The 18,371-nt window shown below is 41.9% G+C and overlaps 1 protein-coding gene across 4 annotated transcripts in view; it reads left to right on the top strand.

The window, feature by feature from the left end:
- LOC139227598 (monoacylglycerol lipase ABHD2-like) overlaps positions 1 to 18,371 on the top strand; it is a 77,500-nt gene that overhangs the window by 26,675 nt on the left and 32,454 nt on the right. For all 4 annotated transcript variants that reach the window (XM_070858467.1, XM_070858464.1, XM_070858465.1 and 1 more), the window contains 2 exons: positions 9,380 to 9,555; positions 10,523 to 10,690. In XM_070858467.1, coding sequence (XP_070714568.1) covers positions 9,380 to 9,555; positions 10,523 to 10,690 — 344 coding nt within the window. The remainder of the gene's footprint in view (positions 1 to 9,379; positions 9,556 to 10,522; positions 10,691 to 18,371) is intronic.

The following is an 18,371-nucleotide window of genomic DNA, read 5'->3' as shown; positions in this document are numbered from 1 at the left end:
CCTTGCAATCAGACAAAAATTAACTGAGTCAAAGAAAGAGATGTTAAGAGGGATGACTAAAAGCTAGGTCAAGAAGTGGATTTTAAGGAAGGTCAAAAGTGGATTTTAAGGAAGGTCTTGAAAGTGGGGAGGTTGAGGGAGGGAAATCATGTGCAATGTTCCCTGTAGGCTGCACTATGTTCTGCGCGGCTTGTTTCTTTCAATGTGCAGTCCCTTTAAATTTCTGCATTTGTCACGTATTTGTATCCATTTGCGTGTGCATTTTGGCTGCTGCTCCAGTCTGAGCCATTCACTTCTATTTCTTATGTGGCTCGCTGTCAAATTTTTGTCTTTTAGCACTCGTGTGAAGCACCTGGAGATGTTTTGCTATGTTAAAGGCGCTATATAAATACAAGTTGTTGTTGTATTTCCAGTGTAAAATCTTGTGAGCGGCCTGCATGGGAACTTGCAGATTACTGTGCACAAGAGGCTAGAGCATTTTTGGAGGGTTGTAGAGCTGGCGAAGGTTACAAAGATAGAGCGGGATGAGGCCACGAAGGGATTTAACTATAAAAATGAGAATTAGTTGTGGAAAAACAAATGACTTTCGGCTAAAATTGAAACGGTGAATTGAAAACCTTCCCTTTTTTAAAAGTATATTGGGGCTAGGATTGACATGTTTTTAACCTTTACTCTATTAAATAAACATGAACCATGTAGATCTGGCAGGAGACACTTTGGCAGACAAGGATATGTCGGATTGGATTCCACGTGCCTGTCTGGGTTCAGGAATTTAAATCCTGCACTCAGATGCTCAGACATTTGCTAAAGTGTATTTTTGTAATAGAAGAGAGAAAATTGGCCGTGTCCTTTGACCATGTTTTACATTGCCTGTTACTTTGCACGCCGCAGAGGTTTCTGAAAGAAAATTTTTGAGTTGGCTTAGTTTCTTCAATTAGAAGTAACCGTTCTGTTTCTGTAAGACACTTTGAGAGAGTCTTGAATATTTTTATGAACTTGCAATTCAAAGGAATGAAAAGCTTCCTGCAGTAGTAGTCCAGCAGTCTTTGATGTAACCAGCTATCAAGTTAACCCTCTTGAGGATCGCAGAGCCATCTCTGCATGTTCAGATGTTTTGAATTTATTTTAACAAAAAATATTGGCAAGTAACCTTTTGGCACTGATCCTTCAGTAATGTAGGAACAGTAATCCCTTTCTTATCCTCCTGTTATCTTGGCTGCTGGGTGGGGGCACTGAGTTGATGACTTAGCACGCCACCCTATGGAGTGTCTGATTGGTTCATTTGGTGGCACACTCATCTTTGAGTCAGAACGTTGAGTTCGAGCTCGATTACAGATTTGAACACACAATCTAGGTTAATACTTAAGAACAGTACTATCACTCAAGTGAAGAGGGTGTTGCAATGCCAGAAGTGCCAGCTTTTGGAGGTGATGTTAAATCCAAGTCCCATTTACCTTTTTCGAGGGACACAAGAAGTGCAGGGGAGTTCTGTGTCCTGGCCAACACGATCCAAAACAGCTTAACTGGTCATTTATCTTATTTGTTGTTTGTGGAACCTTGGCTGCCTCATTTGCTTATGCTTCAAAAAGTACTTTGTTGGCATTGAAGCAATTTTCAAACGTACGAGAGAAATTTAGTTTTTTTTTTTTAGACAGGCCCTCTCATCCGTTTCCCTCTTGCAGCCAGCTACCAATGGCATTGATGACATCTGTGGTTCACTGAACATTATGTACACAGTTACTGTGTTTGTATTGCATTAGAATTTATATAAATATTTGCTTTTAAAATGGTGGCTAAAAAAACCTATCTTGAAGTGTTTATATGGTTGTTAAATACAATAACATTACAATATACACAAAGATAATGTATGGAATGACATGTAAAATTGTAACTTATTGCATCCTGTATTTAGTGTTACCAACTGCTCTTTTTTTAAATGGGCAGAATTCTATTTTTCCTTTTCTGTCAATTTTCTCCCCTTCCTCTCCTCCTTATTTGCTGAAGGTGTTAACTCCTTGCTGGGCACAGATTTATTGGTACATGGTATCTTCGAGTGTAAGTCTCATCTGCAAGTGTTGACTGGTAACTCCAATAAAATGCACAGCATTTAAAGAGTAACTACAGTATACAAGTAAAAAGAAAGTTGCAAATTTGAAATAAAAACAAAATGTTGGAAATGTAGATCACATCTATTGGCATTTGAAAGAGAAATGGTTTAAGTATACATCAACAACTTGTATTTAAATAGCACCTTTTAACGTAGTGAAATATCCCAAGGCACTTCACAGGAGTATTATGAGGTAAGAAATTTGACATTTTGAGCCGCATAGGAGAAATTAGGGCAGGTGACCAAAAGCTTGGTCAAAGAGGTACATTTTAAGGAGCGCCTTGAATGAGGAAAGAGAGGCGGAGAGTTTTGGCAGGGAATTCTGGAGCTTGAGGACTAGTCAACAGAAGTCTCGGCTGCTGATTGAGCGATTCTAATCAGGGATGCTCAAGAGGGCAGAATTAGAGGAGCGCAGACATCTCTCGGGGGGAGGAGGAGGAGGAGGAATTCCGAAATCGAGGCGTTGCCTAATCAGGCGGCGAGCACAGGGGTGCTAGGCAGGCGGGACCTGGTGCAGGTTAAGACATGGGCAGCCGAGTTTCTGATCGGGAGTGCGTGGAATAGTCAAGTCTAGAGGTAACAAAGACATGGATGAGGGTTTCAGCAGTGGATGAGCTGAGGCAAGGGCGGAGATAGGCGATGTCACGGAGGTGGAAATAGGAGGTCATAGTTATGCTGCGGATCTGTGGTTGGAAGCTTATTTCAGGGTCAGATATGACACCAAGGTTGTGAACAGTGTGGTTCAGCCTCAGACCGACGTTGAGAGGGATGGAGTCAGTGGCTAGGGAACGGAGTTTATGGCGGGGTTGACAACTTTTTTGAGGAGGGGTGACGAAGGCAGATTTGAGGAAGCGGGGGACAGTACCCGAGGAGAGAGAACCGTTAACAATGTCATCTAACATGGGAGCCAGAAAAGGTAGTTGGTTGATCAGCAGTTTGGTGGGAATAGGGACAAGGGAGCAGGAAGTGAGTCTCCGTGACAAGATGAACTTGGACAGGTCATGAGGAGAGATCGGAGCGATACTGGAGAAAAGATACAAGGTCAGGGCTATGGCAGCGGGGATCCTGAGAGGAAGAAGTTTGGCCTGGTGGGCTAGGGGAAAGAGGGGAAGTGGCAGAGGCAGCTGAACGGATGGTCTCAATCTTGGAGACCAAGAAGTCCATGAGCTCCTCACACTTGCTGTTGGAGCTGAGGATAGAGACAGGGGAGAGGGGTTTCATGTATCATGACCAATTTGGCTAAGATGTATATGACTAAGACGATTCATAGATTGGATTTGTTTTCCTTTGTTCAGCAAATTAGCTGTTAATGAAGACCCACTGGTCCTCATATTCATATTTGAATGCTCACTAAATTTAATTTATATTGACAATCATTATTTTTTGTTTTGCCCCTCCTGATTCCTGCTAGGTTATGGTTCCATGGGTGCAGGAGAATTTTAAAACCTAACCCAAGAGCCCAATCTTCATGTGTATCATTCTATGTGTGAGTTATGCAGTGAGTGCTGGAGGCCATTTAAATGGGTGGGGCAATCACAGCCCAACCCAATCCTATCCTCGCCCAACATCTAACTTCCAGCATGAGTCACTTGAGCAATTCAACAAAAATCTTTTTTTTTCTTCTTTTGCTTCTCCCTCCCCTACCCCACCGCAAGGTTATTGAGGCCATCCTGGCCGAGATCCGTTATCTTGGCACAGGTCAGGAATAGAGCCATGGATCTCTGGTTTAAATGGTTGTGCTACATTGTCTGTTTACCCTCGGAGCCATCAGCAGGGCTTTAATCTGAATATTTCATGCATGTGTCAATTTACACAGCTGGTTAATCGATAATTTGGTATCCCAACAACTTAAATGACCCATTGTGATCCTTCTCTTTACTGCCTGTAATACATTTTTCCAATCCATCATCGTTTCTGTGAATGTAAGTGATGTAATGGTTTCACTGGGGCAGTGTTGTGTACAAGGTTTATTTATATAGACAATAACTGAAGCTTTTGTGCACTGTATGTGATCTTTGGGCTCTGGTGTAACCTGAACTATGACAGCAGTATAGAATTTTGTCTGTTTATATTTCTTGTGCAATGTCCTTGGGTTTAGTCAGTTATTGTAAAATGGCAGGGAGAATTTAAAAATCCTGCGTTTTAATTTTTTTTTAACTTCTGTCTACAATACACAAATAGGTATCGGTTCAAACTCCAATCCACAATTTGAGCACTTAATCCAGGCTAACAGTCGAGTGCAGTACTAAGGAAGTGATACATTGTCAAGTGTTCTTCAGACAAGGTGTTAAACTGAGGGCCCATCAGTCTGTTCTTTTTAGGTCAGTTAGAAGAAAAGGGAGCCTTCTGTGTCCTGTGCAACATTTTTTAGTTAACCAACACCTCCAAAAACAGACATATTGATCATTCACATTACTTTTTTGTGGAACTTTGCTCTGTGCAAAATGGCTGCCACATTTGTCTAAATAACTGCAACGGTACTTCAGAGTAATTCATTGTACGAGAAACACTTTCGTTTTCCTGAGACACAATAAAGTGCTATGTAAAAACCAATCTATTTTAGAAAAGTCAGGTGATTTAATCCATTCGAGCCTTTGTTTTCGATGTTTATTGATTTTTGAACCTGGAGTCATGTTTTGAGAACTGCATTTGTATAAAAGTGCATTCATGATTGAGGGAAAAGATTTCAATTTAGTTGACCAGATCATTTGGGAACTTATATGGGAAATTGTGGATGTAGAAGTTGGTTTTTGACCACCCTGTAGCATTCTCTGTGGTGCTGACTGCATGTAGTGACAAGCTTGGTAAAGAGAACAGGTTGGTATTAACAGCTTCCTCTTGAGCAGGCCCATAACTGTGGCAGAGAAAAGTGCGTGTGCTTTAATAGCAGGATTAGTTCCTGCTGGGAGGTCCTATTTCACAATTTTTGGACCATATGAAAAGTAAAATAAGAAGGGGAAACTGAGTCTGCCAAAGAACGGAACTTTTTTTTTGTATTTGCATTGCTAACTACGCTGGTGGATTCTGGTCGTGTGATTAGCAAGGAAGCAGAGATAATTGAGAGTTTCAGACTGCGCATTCCCAGATTGATCCTGGCTGCTAAAGAACTTGGAGATCTCATAAATAGTGGCTCCTAAAAATGATTCTTGTTTTTTTTCTTGAAATAGATTGGCTTAATTAGTTCCTGCCTACTACTCTCTCTCTCTCTCTCTCTCTCTCTCTCTCTCTCTCTCTCGAGAAAGGACAACGGTGGGTTCTCTGAGCTTTGGCACAATATTGCACATTAGATACATGGACATTCATTATTTACAATTGAAAACCAACCATAGCCCTGAGTCTGGGTTGAATTAACTTGGGTGAATAATGCATAAACTGTCTTTCATATACAAGCATGTTTAAGCTTTTGTGTGTCAGTAGCATACTGTTGTAAAATATGTGTGCGCTCTCGGTCCATGCAGCAGAGCTGGTCTCTAGTCGTCTTGGTTAATCCTTGCCACTGGACCAAGACCTGTCGAGCCTGTGTGGTGGCTAGTTGCAACGGTCACCACACACTAAAAAAATCCACGCCCAGGCATCTTCCACCCTTCAATATGTAGTTCGGGACCTGGAATATCAGGTTCTCATCGAAACACCTGTGAACTCATCCCTTTTTGGTGTGGAAGCAAGTCATCTTCGATACGAGAGACCACCTAAGAAGAAGTTGTTGTTGTTGTAAAATTACAATTAAGCCAGTATATTTTCTTGTGGAATGTTGTACATTCAGCACCTCAAAATGCTACCACCAGCGATGGCTGACCTGTAACCCTGCTGTTGTGCAGTGCAAAATGCTCCAGAAATTACCCAAAATTACAAGGAACAAATCTGTAACTATACCGTTGGGTGTATTTCCACAAGTTAGGTAGACATGGTATGAAAATTTTGTGCGTTACCATTAGGCTTTACTGAAATCCGAGAGCACATTGCATCATGATCACCAGTAATTCTATTTTAATTTTACCAGTTTCTCCTCAAATATGACCGTATTTCTAAATCATAACGCTCGCTCATTTTACGGCAGTTAATTTTAAAATTAATTTAAAAATATTGACGCCTGTGTTTACCACAATTAAAATAGTGCAGGAGCTAGTTCTGATGCGCATGCTTCTGAGAAACTAGATGTTCTTTTACAGGTGTATATTCTTTCTATTCTATGGCCATGCAGTATTTACAGGTTCACCATGTTAAATCTTTGTGACGTAAAGAAAGAAAGACTTGCATTTAGATAGCGCCTTTCACGACCACCGGACATCTCAAAGCGCTTTACAGCCAATGAAATACTTTTGGAGTGTAGTCACTGTTGTAATGTGGGAAACGCGGCAGCTAATTTGCGCACCAGCAATCTCCCACAAACAGCAATGTGATAATGACCAAATAATCTGTTTTTCTGTTGTGTTGATTGAGGGATAAATATATTGGCCAGGACACTGGGGTAACTCCCTTACTCTTAGAAACATAGAAAATAGGTGCAGGAGTAGGCCATTCGGCCCTTTGAGCCTGCACCGCCATTCAATGAGTTCATGGCTGAACATGCAACTTCAGTACCCCATTCCTGCTTTCTCGCCATACCCCTTGATCCCCCTAGTAGTAAGGACTACATCTAACTCCTTTTTGAATATATTTAGTGAATTGGCCTCAACAACTTTCTGTGGTAGAGAATTCCACAGGTTCACCACTCTCTGGGTGAAGAAGTTTCTCCTCATCTCAGTCCTAAATGGCTTACCCCTTATCGTTCGACTATGACCCCTGGTTCTGGACTTCCCCAACATTGGGAACAATAGTACCATAGGATCTTTTATGCCCACTTGAGAGGGCAGACGGGGCCTCGGTTTAACGTCTCATCTGAAAAATGGCATCGCCAACAGTGCAGTGCTCCCTCACTACTGCACTGGAGTGTCAGCCTAGATTTATGTGCACAAGTCCCTGGTTTAGTAAGTAAAGGTTTAATAACAGTCATTTAATCCGAGTCTCTGATCCCCTGTAAAATCTGAAACCTTGATTTCTTGTTCACCCTGAACCCCATTTATGTTTAGGTTTCATGAAAGGAGGAGAGGAGTCACTGAGCTTTGTGATCTTTGAGTACTGTTCAACACAGTCCCACACGCCTGACTGAATTTGTAATATCCTTTCCCATTAACTTTATATGCTTATAATTGTGTATTTTGCAGTGCATAAAATAATTTCCTGTTTAATCTTAAAATCAGCCTATAATTAAAGAACTTGTTCTAGTTTTTTTTAAATCCCGTAACATTTTGGACAAAATTACATTTTAATGCTGCCCTTAGTGACTTAACCCTTGGCTGCTCAGGCTGTGTAATCATCCAACTAATATATTTGTTCAAAGTTGTTTCTGTTGTGATCGGCCATGATTTTAATGAGCAGTTATGCTCCTGCTTTTCTGTCAATGGAAAGGATTTTGGATGCATATTGATACAAAGCATTTAATATAACTGAAAAGAAAAATAATGAATGACACAAATTTGAAATAAAAACACAAAATATTGCAAATATGCAGCAGGATACAAAACTCGATTCTCCACCCAAACATCATTCCATCTGTTCAGGTGCTGACTGACCTAAATATTTCCAGCATTTTTTGTTTTTATTTGATTATATCTCTCAATCTGGTCAACAATCCTGACCGCAGACTGCACTATGGCAAGAGATGCGAGACTACTTCCAGGAGCTGACCTTGTGTTTTATATTGGGGCCAAGGTAATTGGGGTTCTAACATTAGGCAGCCAGCAAATAATAAACTCTCCCCTAACATTAAAATTCAATCTACATGTGTACGCAGTTGAATACACCTGTGTTGTCCATGAGTAAAGTATAACATGAGAGCCAGCAGTACGACTTCAGCAGTGCAACACTGTTGCATGCCAACCCTACTTCATTTTATGCTGAATGGAACCTTGTGGGCTCAGTGCAAGGAAATTAGATGTACCTAACTGTGGACAGCACTGCAGTTGTGTTTTACTTCACCTTAATTGCATTGCTTCTGCCAACAGTGCATAATGCATCATCTATTATTTAGTGAGATAGAGAATAATGTCCTCAAAGTATGGCACAAATTAAAGACTCCAGAAGACAGAAGCTGTCATTAGGTCTAAAATAGCCTTGCATACAGTGCTCATATATGACCTGAATTTACGCTGATTCAACAAATGGCACTTGATTCTGCTGTTTCATTTAAAAACTAAATGTTATCTGATTTACGTGTTCTATAATTTGTGTAATTGAAGTGCTGTTGAAATTGCCAAGTAACCTGATGGGTAGTGGCCAGAAAGCTGATTCACAGGGGAGGCTGTCACTTCACCCGAAGAGTGGTTTTCATTTGTTCAGTCATTGGCTTGAAGAATAAGTCCCATCACAAGTGCTATTGACTTCATTGTTTTCTGGTCACAGTGGAAATATTTGCAATACTGTACGTACATAAGGAAACCCACGTATAAAGCAACATCCGCTTCCAGCCAAAAATGGATTTGCACATATAAGACTCCATATCAGTCACTAGTTTCCCAAATAAATCTGATTTTAATGTGTGCCGACTGTTTCATACGTTGCCATTGCTGTATGTAAGCTGCGCTTGGGAACCAGAGATCGTTTTGACTACAAGAATTGTTCTTCGGCTTAATTGTCGCTGATTAGATTTTGATGATGCATTCTCTGAAGAGTCTGACAAATCTTTGACCCCTCTTCCCCCCCCCCCCCCCCCCCCGTCTTGTTGGTTTGGAGTCCTGCAGCCTCGCTGGTCAATCGGGATAACTGTAACAGAAGATTTTTATGGACCAACAGTAGTAATTTTGCACTGCATTTAGATGACTGCAGAACTTTCCCAGTGAACTAGGTAATCAGTGTAACAAGGAGCACCAAGACAAAAGATTAAACTTTCATTGAGCAGCAACTGAAGGAATGCAAATATTAAAAATGACGTCTATTCAATGTTTTTAGTGTTATTATGTAGGATCTGCTGAATTTGCTATTGAAGCTGCTGTGATGGGCGAGAGAGGGAAGGTTAAAGCTCCAATGGGATGTCACTGGTTAAAACCAGCATTAGTGCTGCCTACAGCACCCTTTCAGCTGCAGAGGTGTGTGGTTTAGGTTTGGAGTGGAGGCAGGAAGGAAAGGGAGAAGGGTCTTGTACTGGAAGAAAAGGGGTAAGGAATCATGTGCTCTTGAAGCGACTTACTAATATATTATGTAACTAGTATTTTTGAAATCTGTTTTAATGAATAGATACATCCCACCCCTGATCTGGGGAAAGAGTGGACATGTACAGACAGCATTGTATGGTAAAATGGGGCGTGTAAGCTCTCCTCATCCCTACGGTCTCCGCAAGTATCTCTCTATGCCTGATGGGGCGACTGCTACGTGGGATCTTTTTGAACCTTTGGCAGAGCATAACACAGGAGGTAAGTGAAACAACCAAGTATGGCTGAATGAAAATTTGCTGCAGATTATTGTAATTAAGCTTTCATAGAATTGTCATTCTTCTGTAAATGGGTGTGAAGGCAGGAAGATACCAGGATCAATTTCCAGTCTGTTTAGTTAGTTGATCTCTGCTGCAGCAATGGCAAGAGCATTACATTGCCCTCTGCACAAACTGGGTTTGGGGAAGGCACGAGTTCCAGGAGAGTCGCTATCTAGCGACTCTTGTGGAAAGTGCACATGTGGACATTGGGTGAAGACAGTATTCAGCTTGCTGTGCTGCATCATACAGGCAAATTATAATGTGAATGCTAGGCTGATGCACAGTGCTGCACAAGGCATTGGTCAGGCCCCAACTACAGCACTGTGTACAATTCTGGTCACCTAATCAAGGGAGGTATTATTGGTCTTGAGGATACAGAAGTTTCATAAAAATAAAAGCAGGAATTTAAATTATAAGGAAAGTTTAATGAGCTTGGGCTTTCATGCTTTAGAAAAGAGGAGACTGACTTAAGGTTTACAAGGTTACAAAGGAAATTGACAAAGTTAATGCAGCCAAATTGTTCATGCAGAGTCAAATACCAGGAACACAAGTAAAAATTAAGTTAGAGTAAGAAGGAAAGTTGAGGACAATATTTTCATCCAAGAGGTACCAGAATTGTGGAATAATTTACCAGAGCAGGGCATTGAATTTTATAATGCTCATGGGTTCGAGTACACGTTTGGAGAGAGAGAAAGAGAGAGAGAGAGAGAGAGAGAGAAATCTGAGGGAAATAATGAGGTGGTGTACAGGAGAGAGAGGATTCGGCTGTGCCAAGTGGCCTTTTCCTGATTTAAACACGATTCATCCGTTAATAGATTGAGACATCGGATAAAATTACCATGAACTGGATGTTTAAATGAAATTCACCGCATGTTGTGTTAATGCCGCCATTTTCTTATGTTGGCTAGAGGATATTACTATGGTGATTTGTCCTGGGATAGCCAATCACAGTGAAAAGCAATACATCCGAACATTTGTTGACTATGCCCAAAAACATGGCTACCGATGTGCTGTTCTCAACCATCTCGGTGCATTGCCGAACATTGAGCTCACTTCTCCTCGGATGTTTACGTACGGTAAGGAAATTTTCATTCGGAATGTCTTTTTGCGCAGGAGAGAACGGTATAATATCTAGTGATGGTCATGGAGTATACTGCACAGTGATGGACATAGCTCCAAGTGAACTAAACAGTTTTGGGTCAAAAATAATCTGCCAATATTTACGTAAAATAAAACTTGTCATAAGACTCCTTAAACTTTTTTTTTAAAACTACATTTTTCTATTCCAGTGGAAACTAAAAATTTCAGTCCTACACATCACTTCACTTCATCAACAGTAGGTTGCATTTATATAGCGCTTTAACGTATTAAAACACCACAAGCTGCTTCACTGGAGCGTAATCAGCCTTGATGCAGTCTGGTGATGTCACCGACAGTCTGAGTCCTGGAATAGTGCCTATTCGTTCCTGTGATGTGGGCGTCGCTGGCAAGGCCAGCATTTATTTCCCATCCCTAATTGCCCTTGAGAAGGTGGAGGTGAGCCGCCACTTTGAACCACTGCAGTCCGTGTAGTGCAGGTAGTCCGTGTGGTGCAGGTAGTCCCATAGTGCTGTTGGGGAGGGAGTTCCAGGATTTTGATCCAACGATGATGCAGGAACTGCGATATATTTGCAAATCGGGATGATGTATGATTTGGAGGGGAACTTGGAGGTGATGGTGTTCCCATGCACTTGCTGCCCTTGTCAATCTAGATGGTAGAGGTTGTGGGTTGAATAAGCTTTGGCGAGTTGCTGCAGTGCATCTTGCAGATGGTACACCATGCAGTCAGTGAATTGGGCACTACAACTTCAAACTGACCCGAGAGCTGATCCAGAGCCACCTGTCTGGTGAGATGTAACCAACTGGTATATCGTCCAATTTGCCAGGAGCATATTTTGGAGTGTTTGATGTCTGGATCAATTCTTACAGCTGTTCAAAGTGGGCCCCATTAAATTGTTCAGATACTCCGATGCCTTCTTCCCTTCAGTGATGACATTGGAGTGACCTTGCGGGAAAGTGGTTTAAAATAGCTGTACCATTGTGTCTTTTTGAAAGATAATTATATAGCTGAGAGGCAGATTTTCTTGTGGTGAGAACTTCATGTACTGGACGGAAGGTGCTATTGCCATGGTGTCATTTTTCCCACAGTTTTAATGTTAATTCCCGTTTGTGTTTTATGCTAGATTTAGATGATACAGTTAGCATTCTGTTACTCGGATTGTGCATAAAATAAATGTAGTGCAATAAGTAATAGTTTAACCATTTCAGTGGTTTATTGCATTTGCCAGAAAGCCCATATTTATTACAACACTCATCTTATTTACTTGCCTTCTGCAGTGAGTTTGAGTGCTGCTAAAATGAGGTTCATAGTCCACAGTGAAAGCACAGATAAGACTCGATGATAAACAATATATGACGTTGCTCTGTTTAATTTCTAGTAATGCTCCTCCGTGCCAGGTCTATTGTGATTAAAAATTGCAGGGATTTTTCATTTCTTGTGGAGAAATTAGTGTTTTGTGGATCAGTACTCTTTGCTACTAAATCTGATTTGTTTAAATTCTTTTAGAATTGTTGCATCTTAAATTGCTTTTTAAAAAGAAAACCTCCTCTTTTCTTCCTAGTTGATGGAGCCATTCTTCCTTTCCTCTCTCCTTCTCTTTCCACTCTTTCCCCCCCCCCCCCAACTACCACCACCCCTAGTTTACGCTGGTACCCTTTCCCCTTCTTTCTTTCTTTCTCTTGCCACTCCCTCGCCCTCCCCATCACACCGGTTCACTGTTGGCCATTTGCCTCCCTTGTCCATTCTAATCTCAGTTTCCTGACCGAGTCTTTCCTGATTTGCTCATCGCCCACATTCGCAGCTCCTTCCTGCTACCCGGCTAAATCAAACACAGCTGCAGACTATGGACAGGGATTCCTGATTTTGGTGGTGTGCGCAGCTTAATCCCTTGGAGCAGCAGCAACATTATTGGGTAGGAGCTGTGCGGGGAGGGTTGGAGAGAAGCAGGGGTCATTTCTGGGCAGTAGGGTGACTTTCACTGATTCTAGTAGCCTTGCCAGTGGCTCGACTGGCAAATTCCAGCGTGGAGTTGAGCTGTACAGATGGGGAAGGTCCAGCGTTCCATCCATAGTCTGTCCTGGGTGCGATATTCTCAGCTGGGGCGGTGGTAAGGGTGCCACAATTGGCCTCTGTGTTAGCGCAGTAGGAAGTGGGAGGAGTGAAATCAGGCAGGATTCATTAACCTGACTGCTGTCCCACTGGAAATTGCATGTGCGTGATGTTTGAAGATCAGTTTAGGATTACTCTGACTTCCCCATGTAGAATTGCTCTGATCTCACCCATGGTAGAATAATCTGCTTGTGCTCACCTGTGTAGGCTCATACCATAGAGTGCCATTTGGAGGAGCAAGAGTTAGAACTTTCAGGAGAGATGGGGACAAAACCTAGAGAAAAATATGCATCACTGACATGAATTTGACTCTTGTATAGTGCAAAATTAATGTTCAGAGATGATCTATGAATACCTGAGTAAAATAACCACCACTTTTGGTAATACTTTATTGTATGTTTGTGCTTTCTTGGTAAGAGGAGCTAGCAGACGTTAAATACAAATCTTGGTTAGTATTTGCATCCTTTTTTATAATTGCATTCTGCTGTTTAGCCCTTTTTTTGGGAAGAGTTCAACTGGCTTCATGTAAATTGCAGGCAACACGACAGCTGATGTAGGCAAACAGCAACAGTTGAAATGTGTTGGCAATTAAAAATGGTGTAATGGAACGTGCTAAAACAGTATCAGCAAACTTGCAGACTATTTCTGTTGGTTCAGTGTCTTTATGTTATGTATGGAATCTTGATGCGCAACAGGGAGCCAATGATGCCTTGAGATAGAGTTGACAAAAGCGCTGGTTATATTTCATGTTCCTTGATTATATTCACCTTTTCAAGATTGCCCAAACTGCATGCAACCCCTAGAATTTATACCCAATGTTACTCCCCACTGCATTACAGATTTTCTGGTTGTTGAGTTTGTCATTTAAATCAGCATGGGATCTGCATAGTGTGGGTTTTTTTTTCTGCCGTAAATTTGTTTCAGAGCTCCATGTAAAACTGAAAAGGAATATATTCTTCTCTAAGCAGTTTTATATTAAGTCATGAGTGAAGCTTAAATGGAGACCCATGATCTCTGTGTGCCTCTTTTTCCTGTTGATGTTGATGGTCATGAAAGAAATTCTGGGGTAAGAGATAATTGGAGATCTAATGACAACTCGCCACAAAAATATAGCTGTTTGCCGTTGATGAATCTCCAGAGGTCGCCAGCTTTATACTTGAATACCGTTGATGAGTGGGAGGGGTGGGTGTGACTTTTAACAACATCTCGTTTAATATAAAACTGTCTTTAGAAGCCCTAGTCCACACAAGACTTGAATACTCCAATACATGGGAATTTTTTACCCCTCCTTGAAGGGATACTAAAGGCAGTGCTTCCGTAACCCGTCACAATCTTCTTTGTCTGCATTTTATTGATGGGTGTTGCTCCTATGAACTTTGTTTTGTCCTGCATGTTCTTGGTCCTCATTGCATTCTCAGTGTTGGAATTCAGACCCATTGCAGCAATCTAATCTCCGACTCTAATTTATTCTTTCCCAGAAGAATGCCTCCATCTTCCCTTTCTCCTACAATCTCCAGGCTTTTAAAGTCCAAAGGTTGGTTGCTAACACAAAAGTAGGGAGCTTTGAAAATGAGAATGCGACTGTAAGTGACTTGAGCAAGACATAATTCTGATGCAGTTGGGCGAAGAGAATTGAGGTTTTTGGAGAACAAATGAGTAGAACTTGCAGGATGTAGACAAAAAAAAAACAATAGATTCGCAGACAATTTCTTGTGTGAAAGCAGGTAGATAAAACCATAAGTAGGTAGCATTTTGGGTTTTATAAATCAGACATAGAGTACACGAACAGCAAAGGAATGATGAATTTATAAACGGCAGTGATTAAGCCATCTGAGCGTGCAGTTTTGGGGACCTCATTATAGAAAGTACATTACAATTATCGTGCACATACGGCATAAGTTTACCAGCATATCATCTGGGAAAACTGTAGTTGAGGAGAGACGCGAGACGCTGGTGAGGAGAGACGCGAGACGCTGGTGGAGAGGGGGCACAAAATTGGCATGTTGTACACCTCAGGGCACAAAAGTGTTTCTGCCCGGGGGGGGGAGGGGGGTTGATGCTACCGGCTCCCGTGAAATTGCGTGGGAGTTAGCGGAGGCGCAAAACCAGTCTAGCTCCGGCCGCTGCGCCTCCGGCGATGGCATCATCGCCACGCGCAGCTAGCCCTCTTTACCCTGCAGTAGCCCATTTTAGCCCCACGGCGGAAATTGGACAGCGCCCCATGTGGCTGCTGCGGGCGATGTCAACGCCAGCCTCCCGGTTGCAAACTGGGCCGCGCTCCGCTCGTGGGGCGATAGTTAAAAGGGAGGTGCGTGGCGCCATTTTGTGTTGTCCTCCAACTTGACTCCGGCCTCCATGTGGATTTTCGCGGGGCCCGTGCCGCGATCATCCAGCCCAGCACTCCGTTTCAGTGCTGAGCTGCTGTCATGGCCCCGCATTTCCGGTGGCCTAGTGGAGGCTCCTGAAACCCCTGCAGAGCTCGCAGCGCGCCCTTCCCTTTAATGGAAGGGGGAGGGCCCTGGGATCGCGTTAGTGCTACGTGGAGAGGTCGCGTAGCGCTTTGAATTGCGCGCACTTAGCGCCCCTGAACCAGCCATGAGAGGAAGTGGTGATTCCGACCATGCGTTCCACTTCCTCTCGGGGACGACGACCCCAATTTAGTTCTTGGGGCAGGATTTCTGCGCCGGGTGCAGGAAGTCTTGCCTCGTGAAGGTTACCGTCCCTAAACGGGGCACTGCCAAATTTCGCCCCTGGGACTATTTCCACTGAAATAACGAAGGCCAAGAGGAAATTCAATAGATGTTTTTTAAACTACGAAGGATTTTATAGGGTGAATAGGCTGAGAATATTGCATCTTTTTAAGAGCGTATAAATATTTTCAGCAGGGCAAAGGAAAGAGAAGGATGCATTAGTTTTGGATTGCTCTAGCACAGACAAGGTAGAACACATAGCTCCCTCCTGCGCAATAAGCGACTATGATACCAGCCAGTACTACTTACCTTTTCTTTCTACCTCTCAATCTTGTTGGTGTTGTGCATTATGTGACCCTTGATTCTTCACCTAGGTTTCTCATTTGTGTTTTTTTTTTAAAGCATGGTTTAATTCCAGAATTTGATTCTGATATACAAGTCACTGTTTGAAATGAGACAGTTGCTATAATTGTTATGGTTTGAAGTTTTGCAGTCTGCAGTGTGATCGCAAGTTGATTAGAATTGCAAAAAGACCATGATCGTATGAATCCAGGTGATTTGTGTTTTTGTAAGGAAACGGGGATGTGGTTACTGTTGCATTTGATCTAATGTGAGATCCTCGATGCATGCTGGTGCAAACTGAAACATGAAATGTTTTTGAGTGCATGGGCACCAAGGGAAGGCCGAGGGCCCTTTTTTAAAAAAAAAACTTTACCTGCATTATAACACTGATTGAAAAGCTAATGGGAAAGAGCCCTATGTTTTCTAGGCCTTTGACAACTATTGAGATTCAGGAATAATTGAATCCTAGGTGCCACTGCAGGTGTAGTTTATTGTCAGGTGCTGGAGCCATCTAATTATAGTGCTTCCACTGCTGGCAACACCTCAAAAGCCCCTATAGTTACACATCTATTTGAACCTTGATTTCAGAGCAGTCATCAAAGTCTGCATCAAAATCATGGCAGGATTAGCATTAATCGTTCAAGTTTCAGCCCATCCGTTTAGTCAGCTGTGTGTCTCACTTTTTTTAACAATGCTGCCAGAGGTAATTTAATGCCTGATTAATAGTAATATTACTAAGATTAAAGTTCAGCTGTGTATTACTTCATAAATCAAATTGATAACTGCTGGCAATGAACTGGCCTAAAAATCTTAGCTTGGACATGGAGCATAGTAGTTGAATGGAAGGGCTGAGATAGATACATTTTTGGAGTCTCGAGGAATCGAGTGATGTGGAGATCAGGCAGGAAAGTGGAGTTGAAGTCGATGATCAACCATGATCTTATTGAATGGTGGAGCAGACTCAAAGAGCCGTAGGGTCTACTCCTGCTCCTATTATGTTCTTGTGTAATGCCCTATCTCTTATGCCTGAAGCATAATTCATTTCTGCTTTGTTCTCTGCAGATACTTCTGCATTTCAAAGTCCTACCAGCTTCTTTTGTTTCTTGGGATTGATCTAATACTTTTTTTTCTGCTTTTTAAAAATAAAAATTTGCATTTCAATAGCCTACTCGTGCTTTGTCCAGATTCATTTAGCCAAATGCTAATGAAATATCTCTGAACAGGTTATTGATGTAGTTCGGTTGTGTTGACGGTCTAGTTGATCAGAGGTGTGGAGGAGGGTGTGTGGGGGGTGAAGAAGAGAAGTCCTGTGTTTGAAGTTACAATGCAGTTCCAATTTGGGATTCCCTCCCTCCCATTTTTAGATATTCTAGCCCTCTTCTTTCTCTTCAGCCCTCCCCCCCCCCCCCCCCAATAAAAATGCACTCATCTCTATTACCTATTATCTAATACTCTATAATCAGGAGAGTAGATAGGTGTAAATATACAGCCCTCTAACACAATGTTGGTGGATGAGCACAAGATCAAATAAAATAACACATTGCACTTATTAGAATTTGTTACAAAGCTTCCGGATAATTGAAAGACTCTGATCTAAACTATAAAGCTTTGGGTAGTTTGCCATCAGAGCCCTTTGATTTTGTTACAAATTTAGAACATATGCCTATTTCGTATACTAATTTTTCTTGCAGTACTTTAGATTTTACATAGTTATTCTGTCATTGTGACTGTGAACTGCACTCCTTTCAAGAATGGCTACTTTTGACAAGACACTGGAAGGTGGCGGGTTCTTATGAAATTGGGCAACATCATGAGTCAACCAGTTTGGAAGAGGTGGAAAGAAATTGGCCACAAAAGTGCCTGAGCCTATTCTGAATCCATTCCCCCACCCTAATGTTCTGGTGGAACCCAATCCATAGGCTTGGTGCTATGTGGCTAGTGGCTGAACAGACTTGATTCTACGGCCATAGTTGTTGAGAATTGCTTCCTATTGCTGTGGGGGATGGGTGAGAAACTAATCATAAATGTTCTTGATAATTGCTTCCCACGCACACAGACGGTTGAATGCTTCGCTAATAAATCATTTACAAACGAGAAGACACTGAAGGCGTTATGTATTTGTTCTTCCTGCATCCTCACGGATTTAAAAAGCAAAACTCATTGTACCATCTCAGACTCTACTCTTTTCTAGAAATTCAAAACAAAACTTAAGAACTCCTTATCTACTTTAGTCTTCCCTTCCTCATATCAGGTTTTCAAATCTTAACTACTGCCATTGGCATTTGATTTCCATCTTCAGCTCCTCCTCTGATGGTCTCCTGCTCTATGGGCCTTGGCCACGTTCTCAATTTTTAAAAAAGATAACCAGGTTAACTAGATGAGAAGGGAATTGAAGACTTGAGGGAAATGCAAAAGACAAGTTGTCCTTAATCAAATTATTGCATTCAGATACAGGGAAAGCTCTTGGCTCAATTGGTCAAGACAGGAATTCTATTCTTTAAATGTGATGTTAAACAG

The sequence above is a fragment of the Pristiophorus japonicus genome, chromosome 17, assembly GCF_044704955.1.
Source record: "Pristiophorus japonicus isolate sPriJap1 chromosome 17, sPriJap1.hap1, whole genome shotgun sequence".
Taxonomy (NCBI): Eukaryota; Metazoa; Chordata; class Chondrichthyes; family Pristiophoridae; genus Pristiophorus; species Pristiophorus japonicus.
The sequence above is the reverse complement of the archived record's forward strand: the minus strand, read 5'-3'. Positions and strand labels throughout refer to the sequence as shown.